We start from the raw sequence: 27071 nt of genomic DNA on the forward strand, positions 1-27071 counted from the left end.
AAAGAAAGAAAGAAAGAAAGAAAGAAAGAAAGAAAGAAAGAAAGAGAAAGAAAAAAAAAGAGAAGTGAAGAGAGAGCTGTCGTCCCTTCCTTCCTGCCAGACGTGGAGCCAGGGGCTTCATCTAGCATTAGCTCCAGCAAGCCTAACAAGACAGATCCTTTCACCTGCAGGTAAGAAACCCAAGGTTCAGAGAAATAAGTTGCTGAAAGTCACAGAAAATGGAGAGCAAAGTCAGACCCTAACCATAGGGCCCTAGACTTAGAAGTCAGTCCACCCTGTAGCCTGCCACCCTGGCTCTGACTCTATTAGAACTTTTTTGGCAATGTACAGGCATGCTCCAGGATCCCCCCAGGTTTTAAAAAACTTTTCCTTATCATAAGGCAAGTACAAATTACAGGCCAGGGTGTTGCCACCAAATTCCCATTGGTACAGCAAAAAACGGAAGAAAGTCTAACAAATGTTGCTAAAGGCTGGAGAGCAAATAGGATTCTAACACTGATGGTAGGAGGAAGAACCTGGAATGTGCATCAGTAATGGTGTGTGTGTGTGTGTACAAGTGACAGTTTGTGTGTGACACAGACAAACACACATTTATTTCCATAGCTTTGAAATTCTGCTTCCAGGAATAATAAACTCACCAAATGCAAGTACACAATATCCATGGATGCACTGCTATAATAGCCACAAGCTAGAAACAGCCCAATGCCCATCAATAGCAAAATGGAGAACGAAATTATGTTTGGACAGCAGTGAGATATACATAACAGCACTGACAGATCTCACATAGATCTGATGCTGACAGAAAGAAAGAGGTGCCAGTGTATATGAACTAAATGGTCACATACAAAAAGTGTGTGAATTAGGATAGTGTATCCCTGCATGGTGGCATATCCCACAGTCCTACCTACTTGGGAGACTGAAGCAGCTAAATCATTTGAGCCCAAGAACCTAAGGTCAGCCTGGACAACCCAGCAAGACAGAACCAATCAATCAGCTAAAGCAGGGACAGAGGTGGCACTTGGGGACGATAGGAGGGAAGATGCATGGGAATCTTCTGCTAATACTGTTTCTTTTTAATTTTTTCATTTATGTGTAGTATGTGTACCTGCTTGTCTGTATGTGCCCATGAGCCCAATGCCCACAGAGGCCAGAAGAGAGCATCAAATTTCTTGGGGCAAGGATTACAGGCCTTAAGAACTGCCAGACACGGGACAAAGATGCTAGGACTGGAAGCCAGGTTTTCCATAAGGGCAGCAAGAGCTCCTAACCTCTGAAGCATCAATCTCTCCAACCTCACTGCTGCCACATCTAAGTAATCACACAGGTTCTAGAATCCACTCAATTACATGTATAGTTTGTGTGTTTCTCTTGTGATATGTGATGGTTTGTTTTGTTTTGTTTTTTTAATTCTTCAAGACAGGTTTTCTCTGTGTAGGTAGCCCTGGGCTATCCTGGAATTCACTGCACATCAGACTAGCCTTGAACTTGTGATCTTCCTGCCTCTACCCCTCCATATGTGGGGATTAAAGCCGTGTGCCACCGTGCACATGCATGATTTTATTCGGGATTTGTTTTTGAAATGAGGTCTTTCTTTGTGGCCCGATCTGTCCCTAGAATTTGCTCAGTAAATCAAGCTAGCCTTGAACTCCGAGATCTGCTTGCCTCTGCCTGCTGAGTGCTAGGATTAAAGGCATGCGCCTCAATACCATCTTATATGGGATTTCTTAAGCATCTAGTAACACATATACAATTTGTAAGAGCAAAAGAGAAACCATTTTGACCCTCACCCCTGTAAAGTTCATTTTCTCTACATCAAAACGCCTGCCTCTCTCTCTCTCTCTCTCTCTCTCTCTCTCTCTCTCTGTCTCTCTCTCTTTTCCTACAGTCCCCTAACAAGCTTCTCCAAGCTCCTTGACCCAGGTGTTCTACATAATCTCTCCTAAATCACCAAAGCCAATTGCAAGCAGCCAGGACACCTCTCTACCTTCATCCCTCAGGCTCCCAGCATTCCAACCACCTCCCAGCCTCTGGGCTCAGCACCTCCACTCTTCTCCCACCTCCAGAGCTCCCTGCTGGCTCTCAGGCACTCAGCACTCCCCAACCACACCTCTTACTGGAGATGCCCACTAGCACTTCCTCCACTCCCTCCATTCTGCTCTTTAGCTCCCACTTCCCTCTTCCTCCTGGGTTCTTCAGGTTCCAGTGTGTCACCTGCCTGGACAGCTTCCCCTGATCTCAACTGGGACCCTGTCTCTGGAAGCTCTCCCCATTTAAGCTCACTGCCCCTATGTCCCTGCTTTCCTTCACAGTTTCCTTAATACGTGACTCAGACACCCAAATTGTGGGCTGAATAGAATGTCATCAAACAGCAATCATATTTTATCAGCACAGCTGAGACATCGAGTTCTATTTCTCCTTAGAACCAAAAAGCTCACCCTCTCCATATTAACAGCGACAATGTGACTGGGAAAGAAAAACCCTTCATGAGAAAAATGAAGGGTGGCTAATTTAAGCTTGTGCCTGCTTTGGATGTTCCTGTTGTATGGGTATGTGCGCAAGTGTGGGTGACTGCATATGCACATGGGTACCAACACGTGTAAAGGCCAGAGGTCAACATCCATGTCTTCCTCAATCACTGTCTATCTGATTTTTTGAGACAAGTTCTCTCACTTAACCTGGAGCTCTCTGATTTTCACTAAACTGTTTGGCAAATGAGCTCTGGAGATCCATCCACCTGAGTCTGCCTCTCCAGGGCTGGGATTAGAGATGCATACAGCTCTGCCAGGACACTTGTGAGAGGATGCTGAACCTCAGCTCCCTTGGGGTTTGAAGCAAGCACTATACCAACAATTAAGCTGTCTCCCCAGCCCCTACTTACTTTTTAAATCTGTATACTTCCCAGAGATAGATAACTGTAGGGATAAAAAGTGACATCGAGAAGTAGCTGGCCAAGAGAGATGCATCTGACAGGCAGCACACTGCAGACATTACTAAACTGTGCTTTGATTCTAAAATGGCAGTGGTCTGCGTTTCAGTGACTCTTTGTCTTCCTGGTCACCTGGCACCGTGTGTTTCAGGGCTGGGACACAGCTGGATGATTATACTGCCCGAGTGAAAAAGAAGCCCTGTTTTTTAAGAACTCACCTGAAATTTAAAATCATCTCTCAACTTGGAAGACTGCTCGCTTTTAAAAATAAGTTGACCAGGCAAGAAACGTGAACTCCCTGAAGCCGTTAGACTTAGAATCTCAGGGTTGAAACTGGAATTTTCCAGCAAAATTGCCCGGGGCATTTAACCCTGACTTGGAAGATTTAAGATGCTGGTGACACTGCCAATGAACATCAACTAGGTGACTGTTGCAGTCGCAAGCAAGCAAGCTGCAGAGTGAACCATGGTACCAGCCGGCCTCACGAGCTGGGTGTACAGCAATGGAGCATGTTCTCTCTGAATCCGAGAGTATTCCTGCGATATTTATTTCAGAATAAAGAACTCAGAACCTCTAAGTCACAGAGGAAACAAGAATATGGTGGAACTTTAGAACCCAAGTGAATAAAAGACCCTGCTGAAGTGGTGCATGGGCCAGGCACAGACAGGCAAGCCTTCACAAGGTGGGAACTAACTCCCAAGTGTCCTTCAAGGCAGTACTCAGAATGTGGGTAATGGATAATATAGATTTCATAGATGGGAATTTTACCTGATAGATAAAATTTAAGAAGATAAAACCAGTTTGGGGGGAAAGGAAGTTGTTCCCAAATGTTTTAGTCTGGCTTTCAGTGAGACTGGTCCTTAAATCCTGGCTGTCATGCTGAGTGTGCTTGAATGTGGTCCCTGGGCTTCAGATTAACAGGAATAAACATCTCTATACAGCACACACTGGGCTGGGGGAGGGGGTGTGTGCTCTGCACGGAGAAATCGTACTTGTACTAAGTTTTTCACCCTTCCATAAAGCCCAAGCCTGTAACCCCAGCACTTGCAGGGGTGAGGTGATCAAGAAGAATTTGATCAAGAAGAGTGTAAGGCCTAAGCTATGTCACACACACACACACACACACACACACAGAGGCACCACATACAAGCAGAGGTCAGTGCTAGGTATAAGCATTATTGGGCAAAGGACTGGTAAGAATCAAATGTCTGGCTCTCCCACAATAACTTCCAAAGCCTCCATGCCTACACATGCCTGTGTCTTTAGGGCAGTTAAGCTTGGCAGCTCCTTTTTCTACCAAGCTAGAGAATTCAATACAAAGAATCAGAGCCTTAGCAGAGAGCTCTCTTGTGATATTGTTTTGAGTGGCAAAAGGAAAACTGGAAGAATTATTCACACTCGAGGTTCCTCAGTGACCCTGGAAAAATACCCCCCCCCCCCCAGAGAGAGAGAGACAGACAGACAGAGACAGACAGAGAGACAGAATGAGAGAATGAGAGAGAGAATGTATCTTGGCTGTCCTGGAACTCACTCTGTAGACTAGGCTAGCCTGGAATTCACAGACATCAGCTTGCCTCTGGGATTAAAGGCATTTTTCTAAGAACAAAGAAAGAATGTTCCAAAACACCTAATATATATTTAGTTATGCCTGAATCTAATGTCTCATTGAGAAATTAATCTTACACAGATCCAAGTTAAAATGAAGAAAGCAGGCTATACCAGCTACTGGGTAAGAGATGAGACCAAATGACTTGACTAATTTAGTGTCCTATAGAAAGAGGTGCTGCCTGCACAGTCCACTTGCCTGTAGTCAGCACTCGGAACTCAGTAGCTTTACTGTGAGAGAAGACAGTGGCCTGCAGGAAAGAAGTTCTTCATCAGAGCCTCTCGCCTCCTCTACAGATTTAAAAACAAAAAGCTACCCCAAGCCAACCTTTCAACACTTGAGCACTGTGTCAAAAGAACAGAAAACCATTCCTGAGGACACAGAATTTTAACCTACACATCTAGGTCACATGCTTTTCCTACTGGTTATGTGTGCTTTGGCAAACTTCTAAAGCTAAAGTCTTTAATACCCAGATGCCTCTCGGCTGCTGCTGCTGCTTCTTCTTCTTCTTCTTCTTCTTCTTCTTCTTCTTCTTCTTCTTTTTTTTTTTTTTTTTTTCGAGACAGGGTTTCTCTGTGTAGCCCTGGCTGTCCTGGAACTCACTCTGTAGACCAGGCTGGCCTCAAACTCAGAAATCCACCTGCCTCTGCCTCCCAAGTGCTGGGATTAAAGGCATGTGCCACCAACGCCCGGCGCCTCGCTTCTATTGCTACACATCTTTGTCCTTAAGACAGGGAGTACAGAGAGCTTCACCCCCAGTCTTAGTGCTGTATGACACACACTGAATCATTCATTCTCACTAGGGATAACAGAACCTTCCAACAATGTCAGCATTTCATCTTTCCACAGTTATGATTCTAAAATGAGCGGCAAATGAAGAGGCTTAACTCCAGGTAACAGCAGCGGTGCCTTTAAGGGGCAACCAGAGCCACTCACTAAGATACTTCTACCAAGTTAGTATCATCCACTCATCACCAAAAAAAGAAAGCCAGAAGCAGGCTGCCTGAAAGGAACAGACCAATGTTAATGCTGGTTGTTCTAGCAGCAGGAAACCAGAAGCGGGGTGGGGGTGGAGGGAAACAGGGCATCCAAAGTCTTCGGCATAAAGCTGTGAAGGGAGCTGCAGAGAATGCAAAGAAACACAAAAGCAAAATACAACAGAGAAATCAGAGAGCACGCCTCTCCAGGGAATATAGTGGAGCTCTGCCTGCCCCACTCAGCACAGCCCACACAGGCTGGAAGAAGCAGCAGTAAGACCTGCAACAGGACACAAGAGGGTCTTGGGATGTAAAGGGTTAAAACGACACTGACTAATGAGCATAGCAGAGAGACCGCACTTCCCCGCTAGCACTAAAGTGAGCTCTATTCTTGAAGTGGGAGCCATTGTAAACAACTGAAAAACATACATAACAATCACAAGTTATAAATGTTCTTGGAAACTCCCTAGTTTCAACTAGTCTATGACAAATATCTGCAGAGGGATCTCGGCATCTGCTCCAAGTTCAAGGAAAAGTAATTCCTACCAATGGAGCGGTGCCAAAATATCACCCCCGGGGTCTGACCAATTAAATGGCTGCTTCTTAGTGTGGCGTTTAGAAGAGATGACAGATTGAACACTGCAGCATAAACCCACACATTCATTTCAGCCCAGGCACTCTGCCCCAAAGGGGGAGTCAATCAGAAAAGGAAGCAGTTTGGAGTGAAGTCTTCTAACGAGGCTGAACACAGAATAAACGGACCCGCAGTTTAATTACTGCAGAATCGTCTTCCATCAAAACTGATGACACAGCTCATCAGGACTAAAGAGACTCCTCTCCCTCTAGTCCTCTGCAGGAAACAGGACTCATCAGATAAACTTCTCAGGAATTTCTGCCTCAAGATACTGCTTTCACAAAATACTATCACACTGGCAAACTACAGGTGAGCCAGGATTAAAATAAAGAAGCCACAGGCCAGTGGAGGGACCCCTGGTGCCCCAGGAATAGTCAATGCACTAATTCTGATTAGGACCAAATAATGCAATTTGCTTTTAAGGTAGCCTGCATAAAAGGTTCTGTGGCCAAGTGTCATGAACAGAAAGAACCCTCACTGAAAGAGTTAAAATATGCATGCATTTGCCCCAGAGCTTAACATATAATGTACACCCAGGGAAAGGTGGCTATGAAGAAGATGGGGTGTTTAAACTTTGTATTACATTAAGCTTTAATTTTACTACATTTGGGATGGGCATGTGCCAGGGCACGTGTACAATCAGACGTTAACTTCCAGACGTCAGTTTTCTTCTACCACGTGGATCCTAGGGATCACCAGGTGCGGCAGTGAGCACCTTTGCCCACTAAGGCTTCTTATTGGCCCTCGACTTTATTTCCAAGGCAGCCTTCTCTTGTTATTTCCATAGCTGTGCCTTTGTGGGATAGATACTCCTGTCCCTGCCTTCCATCTTGCTGTAGGAATGCTGGAGCAGGGAGGACAGGCTTTTTAAACATAGGTTGCAGATGATGTGTTTATAAAAAGATAATGAGGTATAAGATACGTTCTATGGGGGTGTGGTGAGGTATGGGGGGAGGGGGTGTCTTAGTGGGTCCATGTCAAGGTATCTCTTCCCACTGAGGGACCAGTCACATGACTGGTATAGTACAGAACAGAGGATATGGGAAGGGGAGTTAAGGGGGTAGTAGAGGCAGAGAAAGACAGAGAGAGGGAGAGAGAAGTAGAGGCAAGCCATGACCACCACGTGGGGAGAGGGAGGAAGGGAAAAGCCCAAGAGGGCAAGAGAGAAGCAAGCAGGAGGCAGGAGTAAGAGAGAGAGGAGGGGGCAAGCAGCCCCTTTTATAGCAGGCCAGGCCTACCTGGCTGTTGCCAGGTAATTGTGGGGTGGAGTTTAGACATAATGCTAACAGCAGGGGCCTGAACCATCTTGCTGGCCTAAGCAAATTGTTTTTTTCACTTTTGTTTCCCACTTGGAACCTACGTTCCTGAGACTGGTCTTGAACTCACGGACTCAAGCAACCTTCCACCTCACCAGGTACATGCCAGTATACCTGGCATTTGAAGGTTTTTTAGAAGACAAAGATTCCTTTTTTGGTTTTGGTTTTTTTTTGTTTTTTTGTTTTTGTTTTTGGCTTGTTTGTTTTTACCTCCATTAGACAAGCCAAAACTTTTAATCCAATTCAATCTAGTTCTTAGCAAGAGGCTCGATGATCTTTGTGGCCTTTTCCACTGGCTCTAAATGAATGTGGAACCCCTTGAAGAACTTCCAGGAGCTGCTAATGTAAGATTTGTGGTAGCTCAAAATGACCATGGTTGTAAAGAGTTAAGTAAATGTGTTCTTTTCCCAGAATTTGCCTCACTGCAAGGTGTGCTAAGAGATAGTCCTCTGATTGTATAGAAAAGCCCACACAATGTCTCCAGTCCTTAAGTTTACCCACTAAGAGATAGTCCTCTGATTGTATAGAAAAGCCCACACAATGTCTCCAGTCCTTAAGTCTGCCCCCTTAATGCAGTTAAAGGTTAACCAATGATAAACTGCCAGCCCTAAACTGTGACTGAGGACTGCTCTAAAAAATGTATAAAAGGTGTGTGCTTTAGCTACTAGGGGTCGTTTCCATCCCGATTCCAGGATGACCCTAGCTTGCTGGATTGATAAACCTCTTGCTTTTTGCATCGATCTCCTTCTCTGTGTCTCTAGGAGTGGGACATCCCAGACTTAAGGCTTTTTGGGTCTTACACTCACAATGGCTGTCCTTCCATAGGCTAGGCTGTGACATTACTTCCCCTTTCTAGTCCACTGCAGTAAGCTTCCATTTGTCTTCCTCTCCGGCAGTCCAGCCAACTCACAACTCCTCTTGGTGCTTCTCCACCAGGTTGGGGCAAAATGAGCATTCTCACCGTCTGACCTAGGGTGGCAGTGGGGCACCAGCACCCCAGCTGGACGCAAGTAAGTGATAATACCACAAAGAACAAAAACAAAAACACAAAAACAAAAAACCAACAACAACTACCCTCCTTTGTAATTTTACCATATTCTCCCCTACCAAAGAACACCTGTGCTTAATCTGGCCCTCAGATTTTACTTTGTCGCTATCCCACAACAAAATACAAAACAGTTCCTATTCACATCCTTGATAACATGGAGACCCCAGTGCTAATTTTAGGGAAGTACTGTCCTCTCTACCTTGATTTGCAAATCCACCAGCCCAGCACCGACCCCAACACTCACTCCCCACCCCCTAGTCTTCTTTGCAATGTGGCTGGGATACTGAATGCAGGGGGAAAAAAAATGTAATCAAGACTTTTACCTGGCTGGAGAGAAGGCTCAGTGGTTAAGAGCACTGACTGCTCTTCCAGAGGTCTTGAGTTTACATCCCAGCAGCCACATGGTGGCTCACAACCATCTGTAATGGAATCTGATGGTGTGTCTGAAGACAGCTACAGTGTACTTATATATAATAAATATATGTATATAATAAATCTCAAAAAAAAAAAAAGGAGACCTTTACCTAGAAAGCATGAGTGCTCTGAGCATGCTCGGTTCAACATACTGAACCAAGTTTACTGTGTGCACAAAGAATGCCACACTGAAGCTCAGTGACTTGGACTGGTTCTTAAATGTCTCCAAACAATTCTATGATGAAACAAAAAGGAATGACAGCTTTGAAGGTGTTAATGGGACCTTAGTAGCCAACAATCCCAAAGACTTAGGACAATAAAAATGTATTTCTTAGTCAAATGATAATTTAAAAGAAGACCTTTATATGCCCCTAATTATAGCTCCAGGACAGCAGAATGGATCAGTTTTGAAATAACTCAAGCAATTTTAATAATCCACAAAGATTCCAAGGTGACTCCCTGCAGGTGGCTATCCCACAGCCAATCTGGTCCCCTAATGAAGGCAATAAAGGCGATTTCACAGTAGGAAGCAATGAAAAAGGGGGTAGGGCTTAGGAAAAGGGGGCCATTGAGATTGTTTACCAGCTGAGTGACCCCAAGGCAGATTACTTATTTAATAACTTCTCCAGAGACTGCGGGGGGGGGGGGGGGGGGGGGGGGGGGGGCGCTAGAATTAGATCCAACCTCCAGTATGCAAGGAAACTCTCAGTTCAAAGATAATAAACCTTCACAAAGACCCACAGTGCTTTGTAAACTGCCATGGCCAAAACACAGAGAAGGTGCTAGGAATCCTGGAGCCTCACAAAGGGAACCCGTTACTCACAAGTCTGGTGAATTATGTGTTAAAATGTCCTACTGTTATTTTAAAAAGGAGCTAGGACAGGACTCAGTCTCACACCTACCAAAAGTAGCAGGCCAGCAGCAGTCAGCTCAGTGCCATTATGGTTTATAAACGGAAACTGCAACATTGTAGAAGAAACCAGGGAAAACACCATGCCTGTAACTCTAAAGAATCGCCTGGGTCCCAGAAGAAAAACTGCTATGTACAGAGGCAACAGCTGTTTTGTGGTTGAACATGGAATGTCCCCATGGGCTCCAGTGTCCCCAGGTGATGGCTCTGTTTTGGAAGGCTGTGAGACCTCACAAGGGGAAGTCGGCACTCTGCGGGTGCCTTGACGTTTTAGAGCCAGGCCCTGACGGTCTTATTCTTTGCTTCCTACAGATGCAATTCGACTAGGCACATCTCTGGCACCAAGCACTTCCTGTCATGGCAGACTGTATCTCCACAAACCGTAAGCCAAAGGACAAGAACAAAAGCCAAGGTTTTCTCCCCTGAACTGCTGCGTGTAAGGCAAAGGTCACAGCACTGAGAAAGAAATCCCTACGTGTATTAAATGGCTACCGTATTACCTCCCTCTCACACCAAGGACAGATTTCTCTAGGCAACATTTCAATATTAAGTCTTGGCCTCCCTCAGCCTCTGGATACTGGAATCACTACAGGTGTGCACCACCACATCTGGTTGAAATCTTGACTTTTTACCCACAGCAAGTTTCAAACTGCAAACACTCAGGCTGCAGTGCAGACAGCTGCATTCTGTTGGAAGCCAACTTCCTGTCTGGGGCTGTCTGACAGCCCACACTGCAGCTCTCCAGCACAGCATTAAATCTTGGACAAACAGGTAACCTTTCATAGCTCCTGACAACTGGCTCACTGGACAGGAAAATCCATTACTATTTGAAGTTGAAGATTTGCCTGGTGAACACTTTTTTTTTTTGAAGGTTTATTTATCGTTATATGTAAGTACACTGTAGCTGTCTTCAGACACACCAGAAGAGGGCATCAGATGCCATTACAGATGGTTGTGAGCCACCATGTGTTTGCTGGGATTTGAACTCAGGACCTTCGGAAAAGCAGTCGGTGCTCTTAACTGCTGAGCCATCTCTTCAGCCCCATGTTGAGCACTCTTACAGTCTTGGACCTCTAAGACATTTTCTGGATTTCCCATGCCTCATTCTGCCATCTGCCCTGCAATGAGCAATAAAAATGGACCACAAATGGTGCTGAGATAAGGAAATGAAGTCCAAAACAAAACATGGAATAGGAAGGCTGGAAAAAAAAAAATGAAATGAGCCATAGGAGTTGGAACTGTTTTTATAATTAAACGTTGGCCCCCAATCAAATGCAGAAGAGAGATTTCTGACAGCTGGTCCCCAAAGAGCAGTTCTCCAGAAAACAGTGTCTGAGACAATTCAAAGGGTCCTTGTGGTGCGCACTGCCCTGAATCAAACCTGCCACCACCCCAGAGCTACCGTTGAACACTGCAGTGACCTCAGCCGTGTGACAAGCCTGCAGCCCTCACGCCAGGCCTAGCCTATAGCCTAACTCCACTGCTCTGCAGGTGCTGGAAGTTCCCCAGGCACCCTTCCGTGCAGGAGTAAACACTGGGCACAATCACTTGGCTTTTATGGACAAGCCATTTAAGTCTCTTACAGGTCTGTCTCCTCATCTGGAAAATAGGAGGGCGGGACTCCACTAATTGCTAATGTCTCTTTCAGCTGTAGAAAAACCCTCAGGGATTCAAAATTAGCAGTTGGTGGAAGCGCCTGTGGTTTCCCGAACGGTTTGTTGTTGTTGTTTTTTAAAAATAAACCTCTAACATCCCACATCCCATAGTGGGACTATTACACACCTCGATCTAGTACTCAAAGATCTAGTACCCCCTCTTCCCTTTCAACATGGGTCAGAAAGCTTGAAAGCAAACTACCGATAAACCTAAAGGACTGTTCTTCAGCCTTTTTATTAGGATTGTAATATGTCCACACTCGGCTCCCATACTAGTTATATGACCCATGGATGGGTTGGGATGAGGACAGAGGAGATCTGACCAGCAGCATGGTGGAAATGGGCAGCAGGCAGGACACCCACACAGTGACTGCTAATGGGAGAAAGAAGCAGGCAAAACCTGTTGAAGAAAAGGGAGCCAAGACAAGGGCGCGAGTCAGTGCCAGAGGAGATCACAGCAAGCGTCTTGGAAAGGAAAGAGACAAATGTCAGTCAAAGCCCCACTTATTCACGTGACAGACACCGGATGCCTACTGTGTGCAGGGAACAGAACTGGACACCAGGAGATAAATCTGCTCGGTGGGATAAAGGCGAGGCCACAGCTACTGAAAGAAAAGGCAGATAATGCACCATGACATAAAGGTGCCACAAAAGAGGCTCTGCTGCTAGAAGATCGGGGGAGGATGTGAGTTCCCAGTGACAGACCAGGCAAAGGAGGCTTCTTAGGAAGGATGACACTAAAGTCTTAAGCAGAGCAGAAACAAAGGTGCTCAAGGAGATCAAGATGAGTAAGCACGAGTGCCTGGGTTAGATAATGAGACACAAGGCAGGAAGAGAGGGGTGGTCTTAACAATCCCAGTGGTCCTGAGGGATAGGACTACACTGGGTTGATGGATTGGAGCCAGACTGAGAATTCAGAAAGCAGCCTTAGAAACGGAATTTAAATGCCATGGAAGGAGAAGAGGAAGCTGACATGCTAGCAACAAGAAAGAAACTAAAACCCTGGCCCATAAAATTAACATAAGCTCTGTATCCACCGTGTGTAAACTCCCTCCGAAGAGACAAAAGCAAGAAGAGGACAAAAAGTCTTGGACGGTGGCAGGATATGAACCTATTAAACAAGGAACGTGAAGCACTTGGACCAGGTGGCCGAGCCACCAGTGAGCAGCACAGCCAGCCACATGGCTAAGATCAAGGAGGCAAGGTGGAGGGTGGAGCTGTCCCAGCTTCCAGTTGCCAAGGTGACAGTCAATGCTGCATCCTGGCTCTCCAAGTCATGCACATCCAGCCACTGGTGTCCTCACCGTCCTTAGCCAGATTCAAAAGGAAAACCTCAGGAAATTCTACCAGGGCAAGAAGTACAAGCCTCTGGACCCAAGAAGACTACCATGAGCCTCCTGCTCCCCAAGCACGAAGAGAAGGTCAAGACCTGAGGTGGCCACAACAGCAGAGCACAAGACTGGCCAAGAAGACAAAAACAGGGAATTTGACTACATCAAAGAGTGGGTCGAGAGAGAAACAGGAAAAGAGCTGGGAAAAACCGTTCTCGGTGCACACACTGTGATACCCTGCCCATCTGCCTCCTGTAAACACTTCCACGAAGATCCCCTCTTTGCCACTGGGACAGCTAATCATCGTTGTCAACCGACTGGATTTGGAATCACTCAGCAAATACAGCTGTGGGTGTCTTCCAGCATATTCTGGAGAGTGAAGACCAACCTCACAATCCCATGAGCAGGAGGTGTGTGTGTGTGTGTGTGTGAGAGAGAGAGAGAGAGAGACAGAGAGAGACAGAGAGAGAGACAGACAGAGAGAGACAGAGACAGACTAGCTAAAGGGGGGGGGTGCGGGCAGAGAGTACCAGCATCCCCTGCTGCCTGCTCCCTGGTCTCTGCTGACCCTAGGTGCTCACCACAAGCTCCAGCCACCATGAACTCTGCCAAATTGTCCCCACCAGGTCAGACTGACTGTACCCTCTTGAAACATGAGTCAAAAGAAACCTTTCCTCCTTTCTACTGTTCTGCCTCAGGTATTTTGTCACAGCGACAACAAAAGCAATTCATGAGGCCACACTCTATTCTCTAGAGTAGTCACAGCAAATGCTTAAACCAGTTTCAAATCATCCGTGGTCTCCCATGAGGCTGTTAGGGATTGTGGGTCCCCTGCCTTCCCACCTGCTTCATACCTCCCCCCTCATTCACCTCACTCTGACCTTCTATCACTCAGTTTTCAATTTCTCAAAAAAAAAAAAAAAGGTATTCATTTCCCCAGGCAACACACTTGCGCTCACTTTCCTGGCTGAAGTATTCTTCCCAACACAGTTCAGGAGGAGGCTTGGTATGGGTCTTGAGTTCACCTTCCCTCTAACATAGTTGTCTGGCACATAGCAGGGGCTCCCTGCATTGGCTGAAAGAATGCACCCCATGGTTTTCTTTCTGGCATCTGTCTCACCCTTGTTTCAGGACTACACTTCTGAAAGGCTGCTGGATATCCACTGCTCAAACATGGCGTACTAAGTACATTAGAAACCAAACCTTCCAACGTTTCCAAACCAGTTCCTCCGCCTCCCGAAAGCAATAATATGATCTACACCGTAGACTTCACAACAACGAGGTTCTCATTCATTTGCTCCACCTGTCCAAAATCCTAATCACCTCTGAAAGGGAATTCGAGGATCACTTCATTCATGAATGCATTTAATCAACCGGTTACTCATTCAACAAAAACCCGGAGCCTCTTACAAGGGAAACGCACTGTGTTAAACACAGGAAAAGGAAGAAGACAGTCAAATCAGCTCACAAATATTTAGAGACTGAAACACTGGGAGGCGCTTGACACTAGGAGAAAGAAAGAATTGAGTTTAAGCCTCAGGAAACAAGCTCTGGCGATGAGCTGATTGAATGAGATGTAAGCTTACAACAGAAGCTAGGATGCGAGTGGGCGGGTCAGCCGGGTCAGCCAGGTCAGCCAGGTGCAGGAAGCAGAGCAGGGGTGGCCCATCCTAAGGCACTGAATGGGCTGCCTTATATTAAACTTGTCCCATACTCATGTTGCTGGTTGTTACCTGAGAGGACACAGTGTCTCTTACAAACCAACACACACACCCCCAGGAGATGCTGAGTCACACGTCTGGTACCTAGGAGTCCAAGCTTGTAAATTCCCCCAGGAGAGTTGGACGTGCATACGCCTGTCTATCCACTCAGTGACTACACACTGATCCTTCTCTCCTGAGAAAGCACTAAGGTCAGTATGGTACACTGTCTCAAAATTAGCAGCAATGATCCTAACCATAATTATTAGTACATGTCCTTTTGCATGGTGACTTCAACACTATCCTTCATGAAGTCAGGTTCACACACTAGCCTGTTGGCTCTGGGCTATATTTAGCCAAACCAACGAGGACAAAAGTGATCAGTTGGAAGATTCTGACCTTGCAGCTTCCTTTATGGCCTAGGAGCTTGATCTTGCTCAATGAGGAGACAGGTAGACTTCATGGAGGACAACCAAGAAGTCTCAACCAACAACTAGCAACAAGACCCAAGCATGTGAATAAAGCCAAGTGATCCGTGCTAGCATCACATGGAGCAGTGGTCCGTACCAGCATCTCTAGAAGCACCATGAGCCCTCAGGGCATAGGCAACAGCACTGGGCGGGGTGGGGTGGGGGAAGGGAGACAAGAATATACATGCAGTGCATTGCAAGAATACACACTACCAAAAGCTTTGGGGTAATTTATTCTACATTAATCCATTTAAGTGGGACAACACAAAATTTAAAACTTTTTAAAATTATTTTGTTATTAGATATTTTCTTTATTTACATTCCAAATGCTATCCCGAAAGTTCCCTATACCTTCTCCCCTCAAAACTTTCAATAGCGGTCATTCAAATGTTTCCTAATTTTGATGATCCTCATATTCATCGAAATAACTCCCTCCCCTTTAACTTAAGGGCATTTTTACTCTTCAGTCTCTGAAGCTCATTAGGAACAATGAATCAGACTCCCCCAGGCCACCCCACTTGTACCTGGAGATGGGATCAAGCAATCCTTTAAGCGTTTGCTTCTCTAGGCTAATAACTTTTTAACAAACCGGACAGATTTTTCAATTTTTTTTCCAAGACAGGGTTTCTTTGTCTTGTCCTGGATATCCTAAAACTTGCCCTGTAGACCAGGCTGGCCTTGAACTCAGAGATCCACCTGCCTCTGCTTTCCAACTGCTGGGATCAAAGGCACGGGATCAAAATGACCACCTGGCTATTTTTCAACTCATTTATTCATTTCTCAAGTATAATGGGACCAAAATTGCATGTCATTTGTATCTAACAGACGTTATTTCCAAGCCTCAATCAGTTTTTCTATAATCTAATTTCACAGTTGAAGTGTAAGAGTAGCCCCAAAAGTTATGCTCCACAAACGTCTATGCGACCTTCTCTGCTCCTCACAGTTCGTTCCACCTCATGCCTCCTCTCTGGTCTCACAGCAGGACCGGAAGCTGCGACACTTGGAAAGCCTGAAGGACAGTAACTCAGTGGAAAGGGGCTCTGGCCTAGAAATGAGGCACCCAATCCCCGGCATGGCGCGCAGGGCGGGGCAGGGGAGGGGAGACAAGAATACACATGCAGAGCCCAAGAAGTTGGAGCTAAGAGTAATGGGGTCTTGCCACAGGTCAGGAGACAGGATCCCTTGAGTTCCTCCTCCTCCTCCTCCCTAGATTGTAAAGTGGCCTTGTAAACAGTGACCCTTAGCTCTTCCCTTCTGAGCAAATGCACCCATTATGTAGAACAGGACAGTGCTTATTTAATTACAAAGACACCAGCTAGTTGCTTAATGCATTAAAAGAACACTTCCCCCGCGTCTGAATTGCACATGAATAAATGTTTCTATATGAGAACTAGTTTATATAACCACTAGTTTAAATAAAAAAAAAGGGTTCGGGGTGTGGGGGGGGAATAAAGCCAACCCAACACAGGGTTATAGTAGGCATCAGAAAAAATACAGAAAGCATTTTGTAAAGCACTATAAAAATGTTGCTGGGCAGTGGTGACGCATGCCTTTAAATCCCAGCACTCAGGAGGCAGAGGCAGGTGGATTTCTGAGTTCGAGGTCAACCTGGACTACAAAGTGAGTTCCAGGACAGCCAAGGCTATACAGAAAAACCCTGTCTTGAAAAAAAAAAAAAAAAAAAAAAAAAAAAAAAAAAAAAAAAAAAAACCAACCAAACAAAAAGCAATGGGGTTAAGCTGGCTCTGCTGCTTCTGTAGAAGATCTGGGCTTGGTTTCCTGCACCCCATCAGGCCGCTCACAACTGTCATTAACTCCAAAGCCATGATCTGATGCTCTCTTCTGGCCTCTGAAGACACCAGGCACACATGCACTGCACATACGCACATACAGGCAGTCAAACATACACACAAAATAAGAACACGGGGCAGCATGCCGGGCTGAGACTTCAGCAAGCCCTTCAATTGTCAAATGAACTCAGAGTGACCATCTAGATGGCAAGAGAAACACACAACAAGCAGCCATGAGTCTGCATTCATCCAACAGGAACCCAAAGCATCCATCTGATGAGAGCATATGGATCTTATAACACTTAAAAGAGCAATAATAAAGACATTTAGAATGTGGGTGATCCCTAGGGACCCATTTCAGCCACTCTGTCTGATAGAACAGGCTCCAGACTGAAGACCTGAAGTCAGTCAAGGAATGAGATAACTAGAGAATAAGATCAAAAGTGCAAGAGTGAGAGAGAGAACAAGAAAGGGGGAAGAGGGCTGGAAAGATGGCTCAGCGGTTAAGAGCACTGACTGCTCTTTCAGAGGTCCTGAGTTCAATTCCCAGCAACCACATGGTGGCTCACAACCATCTGTAATGAGATCTGATGCCCTCTTCTGGTGTCTCTAAAGACAGCTAGTGGGCTGGTGAGATGGCTCAGTGGGTAAGAGCACCCGACTGCTCTTCCGAAGGTCCAGAGTTCGAATCCCAGCAACCACATGGTGGCTCACAACCATCCGTAACGAGATCTGGCGCCCTCTTCTGGAGTGTCTGAAGACAGCTACAGTGTACTTACATATAATAAATAAATAAATCTTAAAAAAAAAATTCAGTTCTCTTAAAAAAAAAAAAAGAAAGGGGGAAGAGAGGAAGAGGGGAGAGGGGAGAGGAGGTAGAAGAGAAGAGAGGGGAAGGACATGGAGGGGAGGGAGACAGTTGTAGAAACCCAAATAAGGAAGCATTATGAAACTAGGGAGGTCAAAGGCTTCATAGATGTACAAACCTTTGGGGGATGAGATTCTGTCAGTCACGGAAGGGGCTGCTGTTAGGGAAAGGATTAATCTTTAAAGCAGTGGCCCTCAAACTTCCTAATGCTGCCTCCCTTTAATACAGTTTCTCAGGACCCCCCAGCCATAACGTTATTTTCATGGCTACCTCATAACTGTAATTCTGCTACTGTTATGAATGTAGTGTAAATATCTGTGTTTTCCAAAGGGTTTTCTGGACATCCCCAAAGGGGTAACAACCCACAGGTTGAGAACCACTGCCCTAAAGGGTTATGTCATGGCCAGGGGATGGACAATGACCAAGTCAGTGATGGTAGCTAAGGGAGATGGAGGCAGGCTGGTTCTGAGGAACCCAAGACAGAGTCAAGTCTGAAGCGCTTTACAAATCCTGGTAAGCAGGAATGGTTTAAGAAGTCTTGGGCAACAAGTGGAGACGATGGGAGTCTGCCGAAGCTAACCAGCAGAGTTCTGAGCAGGACTCCACCATGCAAAGCCAGTCTGTCTTTGGTATGTGACATCTTAGGAAAGAGTATTCTCTATGTTTGAAGAAGGCAGGCTCTGTCTGTAAGTATTCACAAAACAAAACTCTAAGCCAGTAGGGTGCTTAAAGAAAACAAAATGCAGTTAAAAACTGTTTCCTGAGGCTGGAGAGACAGCTTAGCAGTTAAAAGTACTTCTAGAGGACCCTGGTTCAATTCCCAGCACCCACATAGTGACTTACTATAACTGCAGTCCCAGGGGATCTGATGCCCTCTTCAGGGCTTGGCAGGCACCGGGCATGTATGTGTATAGTGTACATACATACATGCAAGCAAAACACCCATACACATAAAAATAAAGGAGTAAAATGCTTGTCCCTCACCACCACCAAACAGGGTCTCAATATGTAGCTCTGACTGCCCTTGAACTCACTCTGTAGACCAGGCTGGCCTTGAACTCATAGATCCACCTGTTCCTGGCTCCCAAATGTTAGGATTAAAGGCGTCCACAACTCTGGCTGGCTACGGGAATTTTGTTTTATCTGTAATTGAAAGCAATGACTGAGGATGAAGAAAAGCCCTATGAACAGTATTCCCATATAGCTAGCCGGACTTAGCAACCACAGGTCTACCACAGTTAGAGGATGTGAATGTAAAAACAAATGAAAGGATGGCAGGTATAATTAACAACGTACAAGCATACAGCAATATACACGGCATATAAGACAACAGATATGCCACATTCCTTGTATACAATGGCTAGCCTGCTCAGGTCTAACATCCGCTTAAGGATCACTTCAAAGAATGGAAGAGCTGGCTTTGGACTCCCAAACTGAGACCCCTTGATCCACATCTGAGGGCCCAAGGGTTCTCCCGTTTCTACAGCCAGCTTAGTCTGGCTTGAGGAAACAAAACCATCTGGGGTTACCTGCTTTTGCCTGTCTCATCTGAGTTCAGTAAGGTTGTGTACACGGTGACCTTATGCAGTTTTTGATAGCGGGAGTGGGGTGGGGAGGGGGTTTGGCTATGTCTCTCACGCAGTTTGTCAAGGTTTGTCCAATTGCCAGTAGGGCTCAAATCTGAGAAATACTGCTAGTCTAGAAAGATATAATGAGGGTAGCTGAATTTATGAACATATTTGAGGGTCCTGGAGGGAATGGGAGACGTCAAAGCCTTCAGCACCTTGGCATTTATGATAGTGAAAAAATGATAGGCTATTGGGAAAGGGAAAATGAAGCCTGCGGGGGTGGGGGGTGGGGGTGGGGAGCCACTCAGTAGTATGCCAGCCAGGCGGGATAGAAGGCAGGGCAGAGGGAGTGGGGGTGGGGTGGTAAGTGAAGGCTCCCTGCTGAAGTTCAGGGAAGCGTGAGCAGAAAACCATGTATCACCATCCCAGTGTGGTGTGTGACAAAATACACAAGATTCCCACATTCCCATTCTATGGCTGCAGCTATGGCTACATACTCTCTGGAGGAGCCTCACCCCGTCTTGGAAAGTAAGCAGCTGCTTTCAAGAAGTGACTTCTGGGCTAAATGAGCTGGCCAGGTGTTTCCGAGACACGTGCACAGAGCCTGGAGCCAGGGAGAAGCACAGGGGAGGAAGCAGAGTGTCCAGAGATGACACTGCCAGGTCACTTAGACAGAGTCTAGAGGCAAGGACAGGAAAGAGACGTGCATGCGGGGGGGACCTGAACTGAACCAGGAATGAGAGGAGGCTGTTCTTCACATCGGGTCAGAGGAAGGATGGTGGGCACGAAGCCATGGTAGACAGCGTTGCCCATAGCTCAGCAGCCAGGTACTAGGAAGGGAAACAAATGTACCTGCCTGCCTTTGCTTTCACCCTAACTTAGCTTGAGCAAACTGTTTCTCGCTCAGAAAAAGGGAACTAAGATATGACTGAAGCTACATAACTTTTAAACTATCATTGGTCTACTCAGGTCTAACACACCCAGAGCCCCTTAGAAAGGATATGTGTCCCCCTTAAGGACTTCGAAGATGGAAAAGCTGGCTTTAGACTCCCAGACTGAGAAGCCCTGATTCACATCTGAAGGCACCATTCTCCAGTGCTTACCCCCAGCCTAGTCTTGCTTAAGGAAACCAAGAAAAACCATCTGGGGTTACCTGCTTTTGCCTGTCTCAAAACACTGCCAAGGCAGACAGTGGGCTGCCCGAAGAAGCTGCGGCTGAGGTCGCTGGAGCCATGTTCGGATGAGATCATCTCAGGGGCCAGCAGCAGCTGCTCTCAGGGACAGTGAATGGTGCCGCCTGGGGACGGAGCTTTGGTAAGCAATGTTGCAACAGAGCTCAGGCTTCACCCAGGGCAGTGCTGACTCACGCCAGCAAAACTCCCATTTCCCAAACAGCCCAGCCGAGCCAGCAGCAACCAACTGCAGCCTAACAAAGAGACAAAGGTAGATTCACCCGGGGGTGGGGGAGAGCCAGGTGGAGCTCATTTCCCCCACTGCTAGAGCCCCTACCTGGGAAGCTCTGGTGGCCAGTTTCTGAAATTTCATCTCAGAACAGCCCGAGGCTCCCCACAGCCAGCTGCTGCAGGTAGCAGGCTCACAGCTCTGAAGATTTTCCCTGGAGGGTGATACACAAGTTGCTTTGCTTTGTAAAGGGTAACATTGGGGTCAGGGGGCTGGGAGAACTAGCCTAGTCCCTGGCGGCTGGTGGAATCCGACTGATGACTTTTTATCAGCCCTAACCAGCTGGCTTCTCTTTTCCCACCCAGCCTCCTCTGACCTCTCTATTTCCTTAGACAACTAGACTTCTCTCATTAAAACAAAACTAGCAGGGTCCTTTTCTTCCTCCCCAGTTGCCAAATTCCCTGCTACAGTGACAACGTCTACTGTCATATTTTTGGGATACCTAAGGAACATAAGAGGTTGGCTTTAGCATTCGTCCTTAAAAAGCAAAGTCCTTAAATGTGTATCAATTCTTTCTTATTAGCCTGTTTATTTAAAAATCAATTTGAGAATAACTGGCTCATCAAGAGCTATTCATTATTATTGAATTAACTCCTCTGACAGGCTAGAATTGGTGTTACACAAACACACACACACACACAAAGATCAAGGCCTCACAATCTGGGTGCTTTAATTTTCTGTGATGGGTATATCTGCCTGAGTGCGTGTCTCTGCACCATACTTGCACATGATGCCTGAGAAGGCCAGAAGAGGCTATCAGACCCTCTGGGACTGGAATTAATTAATGGATTGCTGCAAGCTGCCATGTAATGTAGGTGCTAGAAACTGAGTCCTCTGGAAAAAGAGCCAGAGCTCTTACCCACTGAGCCATGACCCTAGCTTCCGGATTCTTTAACAAGAAATTTGAAGTTCCTATCAGATCCTTTTGTTCTCTGGTGAAGAAATGCAAGTGCTCCCCTCGAATCCAACCATTAGGCTTGGCAATGACATTCACAACCCCTACACCTGGCCTCCTCCATCTTTCAAGGTACATTTCAGATGTCGTGAACTCTGGATGGAGCTGTCAGTCAATAAATGCTAGGTTAAAATGCATAGGCAAACCTGCCATGTGTGGTACACGACTTTAATCCCAGCACTCTGGAAGCAGAGGAGGGTGGCTTTCTGTGAATTCAAGGCCAGCCTGGTCTACACAGTGAGTTCCAGGACAGCCAGGGCTACACAGTGAGACCCTGTCTCAAAAATACCCACGCCAACAAACAAGAAATAGATGCAGACAGAATCTGACTTTAAAACTATGCTACTTTACCCCCTTCCAACAAACACGTTCTGTTTGGTTCCATTCACACAGTTCTAAAGAACTGTGACATTCCAGAAGGGCAGCGGCTGGGAGTGTTACAAACGCTGGCTGGTTTCCCTCCTGGTCAGTGTTGCCCATTTAGAAGCTGGAGGTATGTAAAAGCAAGTCCCCACAGCGTGTTAATTAGTCCTTCTCAAAGGATAAGGCATCGTTAGAGCAGCGTCCCCCTATTATCTCACCAGCCACACTCCAGAGAATCCTTCTGTAGCTGAGGATAAGCCCTCCACAGACTAACATAAAACAACTCTCCAGGGTCACATACGCCCAGCCTCTTTTAGCAGTGTGGTTACAAAACTATTATATTCGCTCCTCCTACTCTGGTGAAAAAAAATCTAGGCAGTGGGGTGCATGCTAGGAGCTGACATGAACCATGCCAACAACAACTGAGAGCACGGAACTCCTCAATCTGCTAAGATACCATTCAGCTACGGAGGGCCAGCCTTCTCCTGAGATTCTGATAGCTTTAATCCATTTCTCCAAAATACGGCCTCACTCCACCCTAGGACCTCCTTTTACACTGGAAAAGAAAAAGCTCATAAAAGATGCTAAATTTGAACTAATGGCTTCAGGCACACGAGGTTTTATGAGATTATGTAAAAATTGTGAGACTGTGGAAATAAAATAGTACTGGTTCTGTCATTTAAGTTCCTCCTATTTTAAAACTTAAACAACCCACCTCCCAAAATTATTAATAGGTTTTTTTTTAAATGGGTCGTTGCAGTACATATAAAAAAATAAATGAGCTGGGTGTGGGGGTGCATGTCTGTAATCCCAGCATTCAGGAGGCTGAGACAGAACATGATTATGAGGTTAGCCTGGGTACACAATAAGTTTTAGGCCAGCATGAAACCTCTCTCCCCCACACACAGTTCAAACAAACCCCAGGGGCCATGGAGATGGGTCCGTAGGTACTGGGCAAGCTAAGCTCTGTCCCAGAGGCAGTGATACAGTGTACACCTCTGTATTCTCAGCACTCAAAAGCAGGAATGGGAGGATAATCAGCTAGAAGCTCATGAGCCAGCTAATCTGGCCAGCGACCTCCTCAAACCCCGGGAGGTAGGTGAGAACTGAGACTTTTTTGTATGTAGCACAGACTGGCTTCAGTGAATGATCTTCCTCTCTCTGCCTCCTGAATGAAGAGACTGTAGGTATGCCCACCACTTAGTACAGTTCTTCTTGATAACAATATTTTTGTTTGTTTGTTTGGTTTGGTTTTTGGGTTTTTGAGACAGGGTTTCTCTGTGTAGCCCTGGCTGTCCTGGAATTCACTCTGTAGACCAGGCTGGCCTTGAACTCAGAAATCCGCCTGCCTCTGCCTCCCAAGTGCTGGGATTTCAAGGTGTGCGCCACTGCTGCCCAGCGACAATAAAATTAATCTTACATTCACATCCTTTCTCTGAAAGTGAAACAGTGAAACCCAAATTTCCAAGAACCAGTGGCGTCCAAGACACTGACAAATTCTAATCATTGGTGTGGAGGGCTCTTAATGACTAAGCATACCTTTTTTTTTTTTGAGGTTTATTTTATTTTTAAATGTGTAGGAGGAGATATATGTGTATATAAATGCAGTGCCTATGGAGGCCAGAAGTAGGCATCAGGTCTCCTTGGAGATAATGCTATGGATGATGTGGACGCTGGGACTCAAACTCAGGTCTTCTACAAAAGGAACAGTGCTCCCCACCCACCTCAGTCACCTCTGCAGCCACCCCCCTTTCAAATAAACAAGAGTACCTGCTATTCTAAAAAATAATATGGGTACCACATCATCTAATAAATCATAGAAATTAAGCAGGACAAATAAAGGAAGCTGTGGATACTCAAGAATAAATGTGGCGCTGCTTAAGAACCCTGAAGAGAGCCCAGGGATAGTGATGGTTTCCATCCCAGTCCCTCAACAGCTCTGAAGGAACAGACGTGGGATTGCATCGCAGGCAATTCAGACATAGACCAGCCTGCGACAGTGCCTGGAGGTTACTGCTGTTTGCCTGAGCACGCAGAGAGTAAAATGAAATGTTTTTTTTCAAAGATCATTGAGTTGAATGGTAGTCACATGGGTCCTTGACATCAGCCCTCCTACGCACGAGAACTGAGTGGAATATAACTGGACTGCTCCTTATTTTCTCGGTTGGGCTGCTATTTTTCTCAAGTCTCCAGAAGACAATTTTCCTAACTGCTGTCACCCGCAGGCTGGTTATACCGAGCCGCTCTCACACCTGGGATGCAGTACAAGGGACTTCATCGAATTTTTATTGCTGAGAAAATGCAAGTTCACTTGATTCCACAATAGTCAAATGAAACAAAGGAGACCACTTCCCCCTCGGGGACAGGCTGAAAGCTGAGGCTTTTGACTTCCTGATGAGGCAGTTTTCCCAGAAATTCAAACCATGGATGTTATAGAGCTCATATGTCTTGAGAGTGCCTAAATGTCAACTTATCGACACCGTATCAGCCAGTGCAGCTCACTGTAACATTTGGAAGCACAAACCTGCTGTATAAAATGGCCTCTCCTGGGAAAGAGAAGCTGTCGCCATAGCAGAGATCATTCCATCTTGGGGCCAGGAGGACCAAGCGGCCCTTTAATCTTTAACGAGCCACTTTCATGTTCAGACATAGGAACTGGCACAGCTGAGCCTCAACCAGCTTTTCAACAACCTCAAGCAGAATGAGGGTGTGCCACCCCAGCCTGTCCCCTGTTTACAGCTCCCAGAATCTGTTCTATAATGTAGTTGTGGGCACTTTATTATCCACTATGGTCTAATACTTCATAGGTCAGGAAAGGTATCCAATATCAAGAGGCTAGCAACCACCTACCTCAGGCACACTAAGATGCTAAGTTCCTGTAATAGAAAATGTAGCAAGCACGCTGCAACAGAAGGAGTTGAAGCTGTCAAGACACGGTCCAAGAACCTGACGAGGGGCTGGGAGAAAGGTGGCCCGCAATGAGATCAAATTGCTGTCGTGGGCAGCTCATTTCAGAACCTCGCAATGGAAATCTTAGAGCCATTTGTGGGTGTAATTTTCTACACAGGGCTATTTCTTAGCCTTCTTCCTGAGCTGCTCACACAGAAAAGGGGCAGAGAAGAAGCCCCGACATCAAATTCCATCACCCAAACGGCTCAAATGGCTGCATAATGAAGTGATTATTAGACTCCAGTCCTATTACTTGTCTTGCCCCAGTAACCTTCCCTCTCAGAGCACAGTAACTCAGTGCTGGAGACCATCTGAATCTGTAATCCCTTTCTATACACCTTTGGATTCTTTGTTTCCCAAAATTACATGTGTGTGTACGCGAGTGTGCACAGACACACAGACACACATATACACACACTCACACATACAAACTCATTCTCTCTCCCTTTCCTTCCCCCCCCCTCTAACACAGACACTCTCACTCACCATATTTCCCCCTCCTCAATACCATACACATCCTGCCTCATTAAGTCAAACCTCCAAAACGTTCACCCTGATTTCCACTAAAACGCCAAAGGACGCAGTTACCTTTGCTCACATCTCCAAGCCTAGGGAGCCTTGGTCAACAAGTGCTTCAGCTTTAAGGGTGAGTTCCAGCCAAGTAGATACAATTCCCTGCTCACCTACAGTTAACCATCAAACTGGCTTCGGTAGGCTATGGAAATTAAGGGATACGCATAGCTTAAATGTCTCATCAAGGTAATCAAAGTAATGGAGGAGGGAGAGAAGACAGGAGGAGTGATTTGAAAACAAAGACTGAACTGTACATTCTGGGAGCATTAAGAAAACACTCCATCTGACTGAGCAGCTGATGACAAGACAAACACCCGAAGGACTGCACACTCTCTGAAGCCGGCTGCGCTCAGTCCCCACCTCCCCAGGGTTCAGCAAGAGGGCTCATCACAAGGGAGGCTTGCATTATTTATAATGAATGAGGGAACACAGTCTAACATCCAGATTCTATCGATTCACCGGCGAATAAAGCTACTGCCTTATTTCAACCTGAGCCACAGATCAAGGAATAAAGCTTACCTTCCTTGGCTCCTTTAAAGGTAGGGGAAGGGGAGATGGGGCGAGGCTGATAAATGGGTGCTAAACAAGCGATAGATAGCAGTAAGAGGCGAGGAGACTGGACATGATGATAATATACTATGTATTTCTTAACGGCTGGAGAGTTTGACGATGACTGAGAAGACAGATATCATGGAAAGATTACACATTGCATACATGTTGAAACAGCACAAGGCACTCCATAAACATGTACACTTTTATAATTGATTATCGGTTTAAAAAATAAATTTAAAATTGGGATTTTTTTTTTTCTAAAAAGGCACTTCTGCTATCCCTTTTATAACAGAGCGTGAGTTACAGGAAGGATGCTCATCTTGTAACCTAACAAGGAGAATTACCACCATACCACGGTGGCCGGCAGGTGGGGAAGGCACACAGCTTCCTGACTGACACACACACAGAAGCAGAGAGAAATACAGCTACAAGTCTGCAACTGGCTCTGTAGAGGTGGACGCTTACCTTCTGTCTATGTGCACTCTGCACTGCTGCACTGTTTCTAAAGAAGCAGTTTGAACGACTTGGCTTTAAGGTTTTAAAACTACTTGACAAACAATTTGAATGTTTCGTTTTCAAGACAGGATTTCTCTGGGTAGCCCTGGCTGTCCTGGAACTCACTCTGTAGATCAGGCTGGCTGATTAAAGCTGGAATTAAGGCGCCCCCATCACCCGGCCTACTGAACAACTTGTGTTTGTAGTCAAATTTTGAGGGCATCGTCACAGAGGCAGATTTATAAAGAAGTCACCAGAAACTCCTAGTCTGGAATCCATGCTGTCAGGCAGGCGGGCGAGTGAGTTAGTCTTGATTCCAACTCATGACACACAGCAGCAGGGTTCTACAGTTGAGTCTTCAGAGCCCAGCACAGAGGCAGAGTCACAGGGAAGGCTAAAAACACACAACTCAAAACCTGTCTTTGCTGGCCAAGTCAACTTACTGAGTAATCTGATGAACTACAAAGTGAGCTCCAGGACAGCCAGGGCTATACAGAGAAACCCTGCCTC

The 27071-nt window shown here is 46.0% G+C and overlaps 1 protein-coding gene and 1 long non-coding RNA gene across 8 annotated transcripts in view; one reads left to right on the forward strand and one right to left on the reverse strand.

Annotated features, from left to right (window-relative positions):
- Rffl (ring finger and FYVE like domain containing E3 ubiquitin protein ligase) overlaps positions 1-27071 on the reverse strand; it is a 70073-nt gene that overhangs the window by 21818 nt on the left and 21184 nt on the right. For 2 of the 7 annotated variants that reach the window (XM_029483016.1, XM_029483018.1), the window contains exon 2: positions 20367-20510. The exons of 1 other annotated variant lie outside the window; for it this stretch is intronic. In XM_029483016.1, coding sequence (XP_029338876.1) covers positions 20367-20463 — 97 coding nt within the window. In that variant the 5' untranslated portion in view covers positions 20464-20510. Of the gene's footprint in view, positions 1-3144; positions 3505-19174; positions 19187-20366; positions 20511-22210; positions 22539-27071 lie in introns of those variants that run through there. 4 more of the 7 variants (XM_029483017.1, XM_021176219.2, XM_029483020.1 and 1 more) reach the window with 4 other exon arrangements.
- Positions 7499-10187, forward strand: LOC110304693. Its single transcript, XR_002379098.2, has 3 exons — positions 7499-7557; positions 8396-8469; positions 10144-10187. It is a non-coding gene; the product is annotated as an uncharacterized LOC110304693 (long non-coding RNA).

The sequence above is a fragment of the Mus caroli genome, chromosome 11 (genome assembly GCF_900094665.2).
Source record: "Mus caroli chromosome 11, CAROLI_EIJ_v1.1, whole genome shotgun sequence".
NCBI classification, from domain to species: Eukaryota; Metazoa; Chordata; class Mammalia; order Rodentia; family Muridae; genus Mus; species Mus caroli.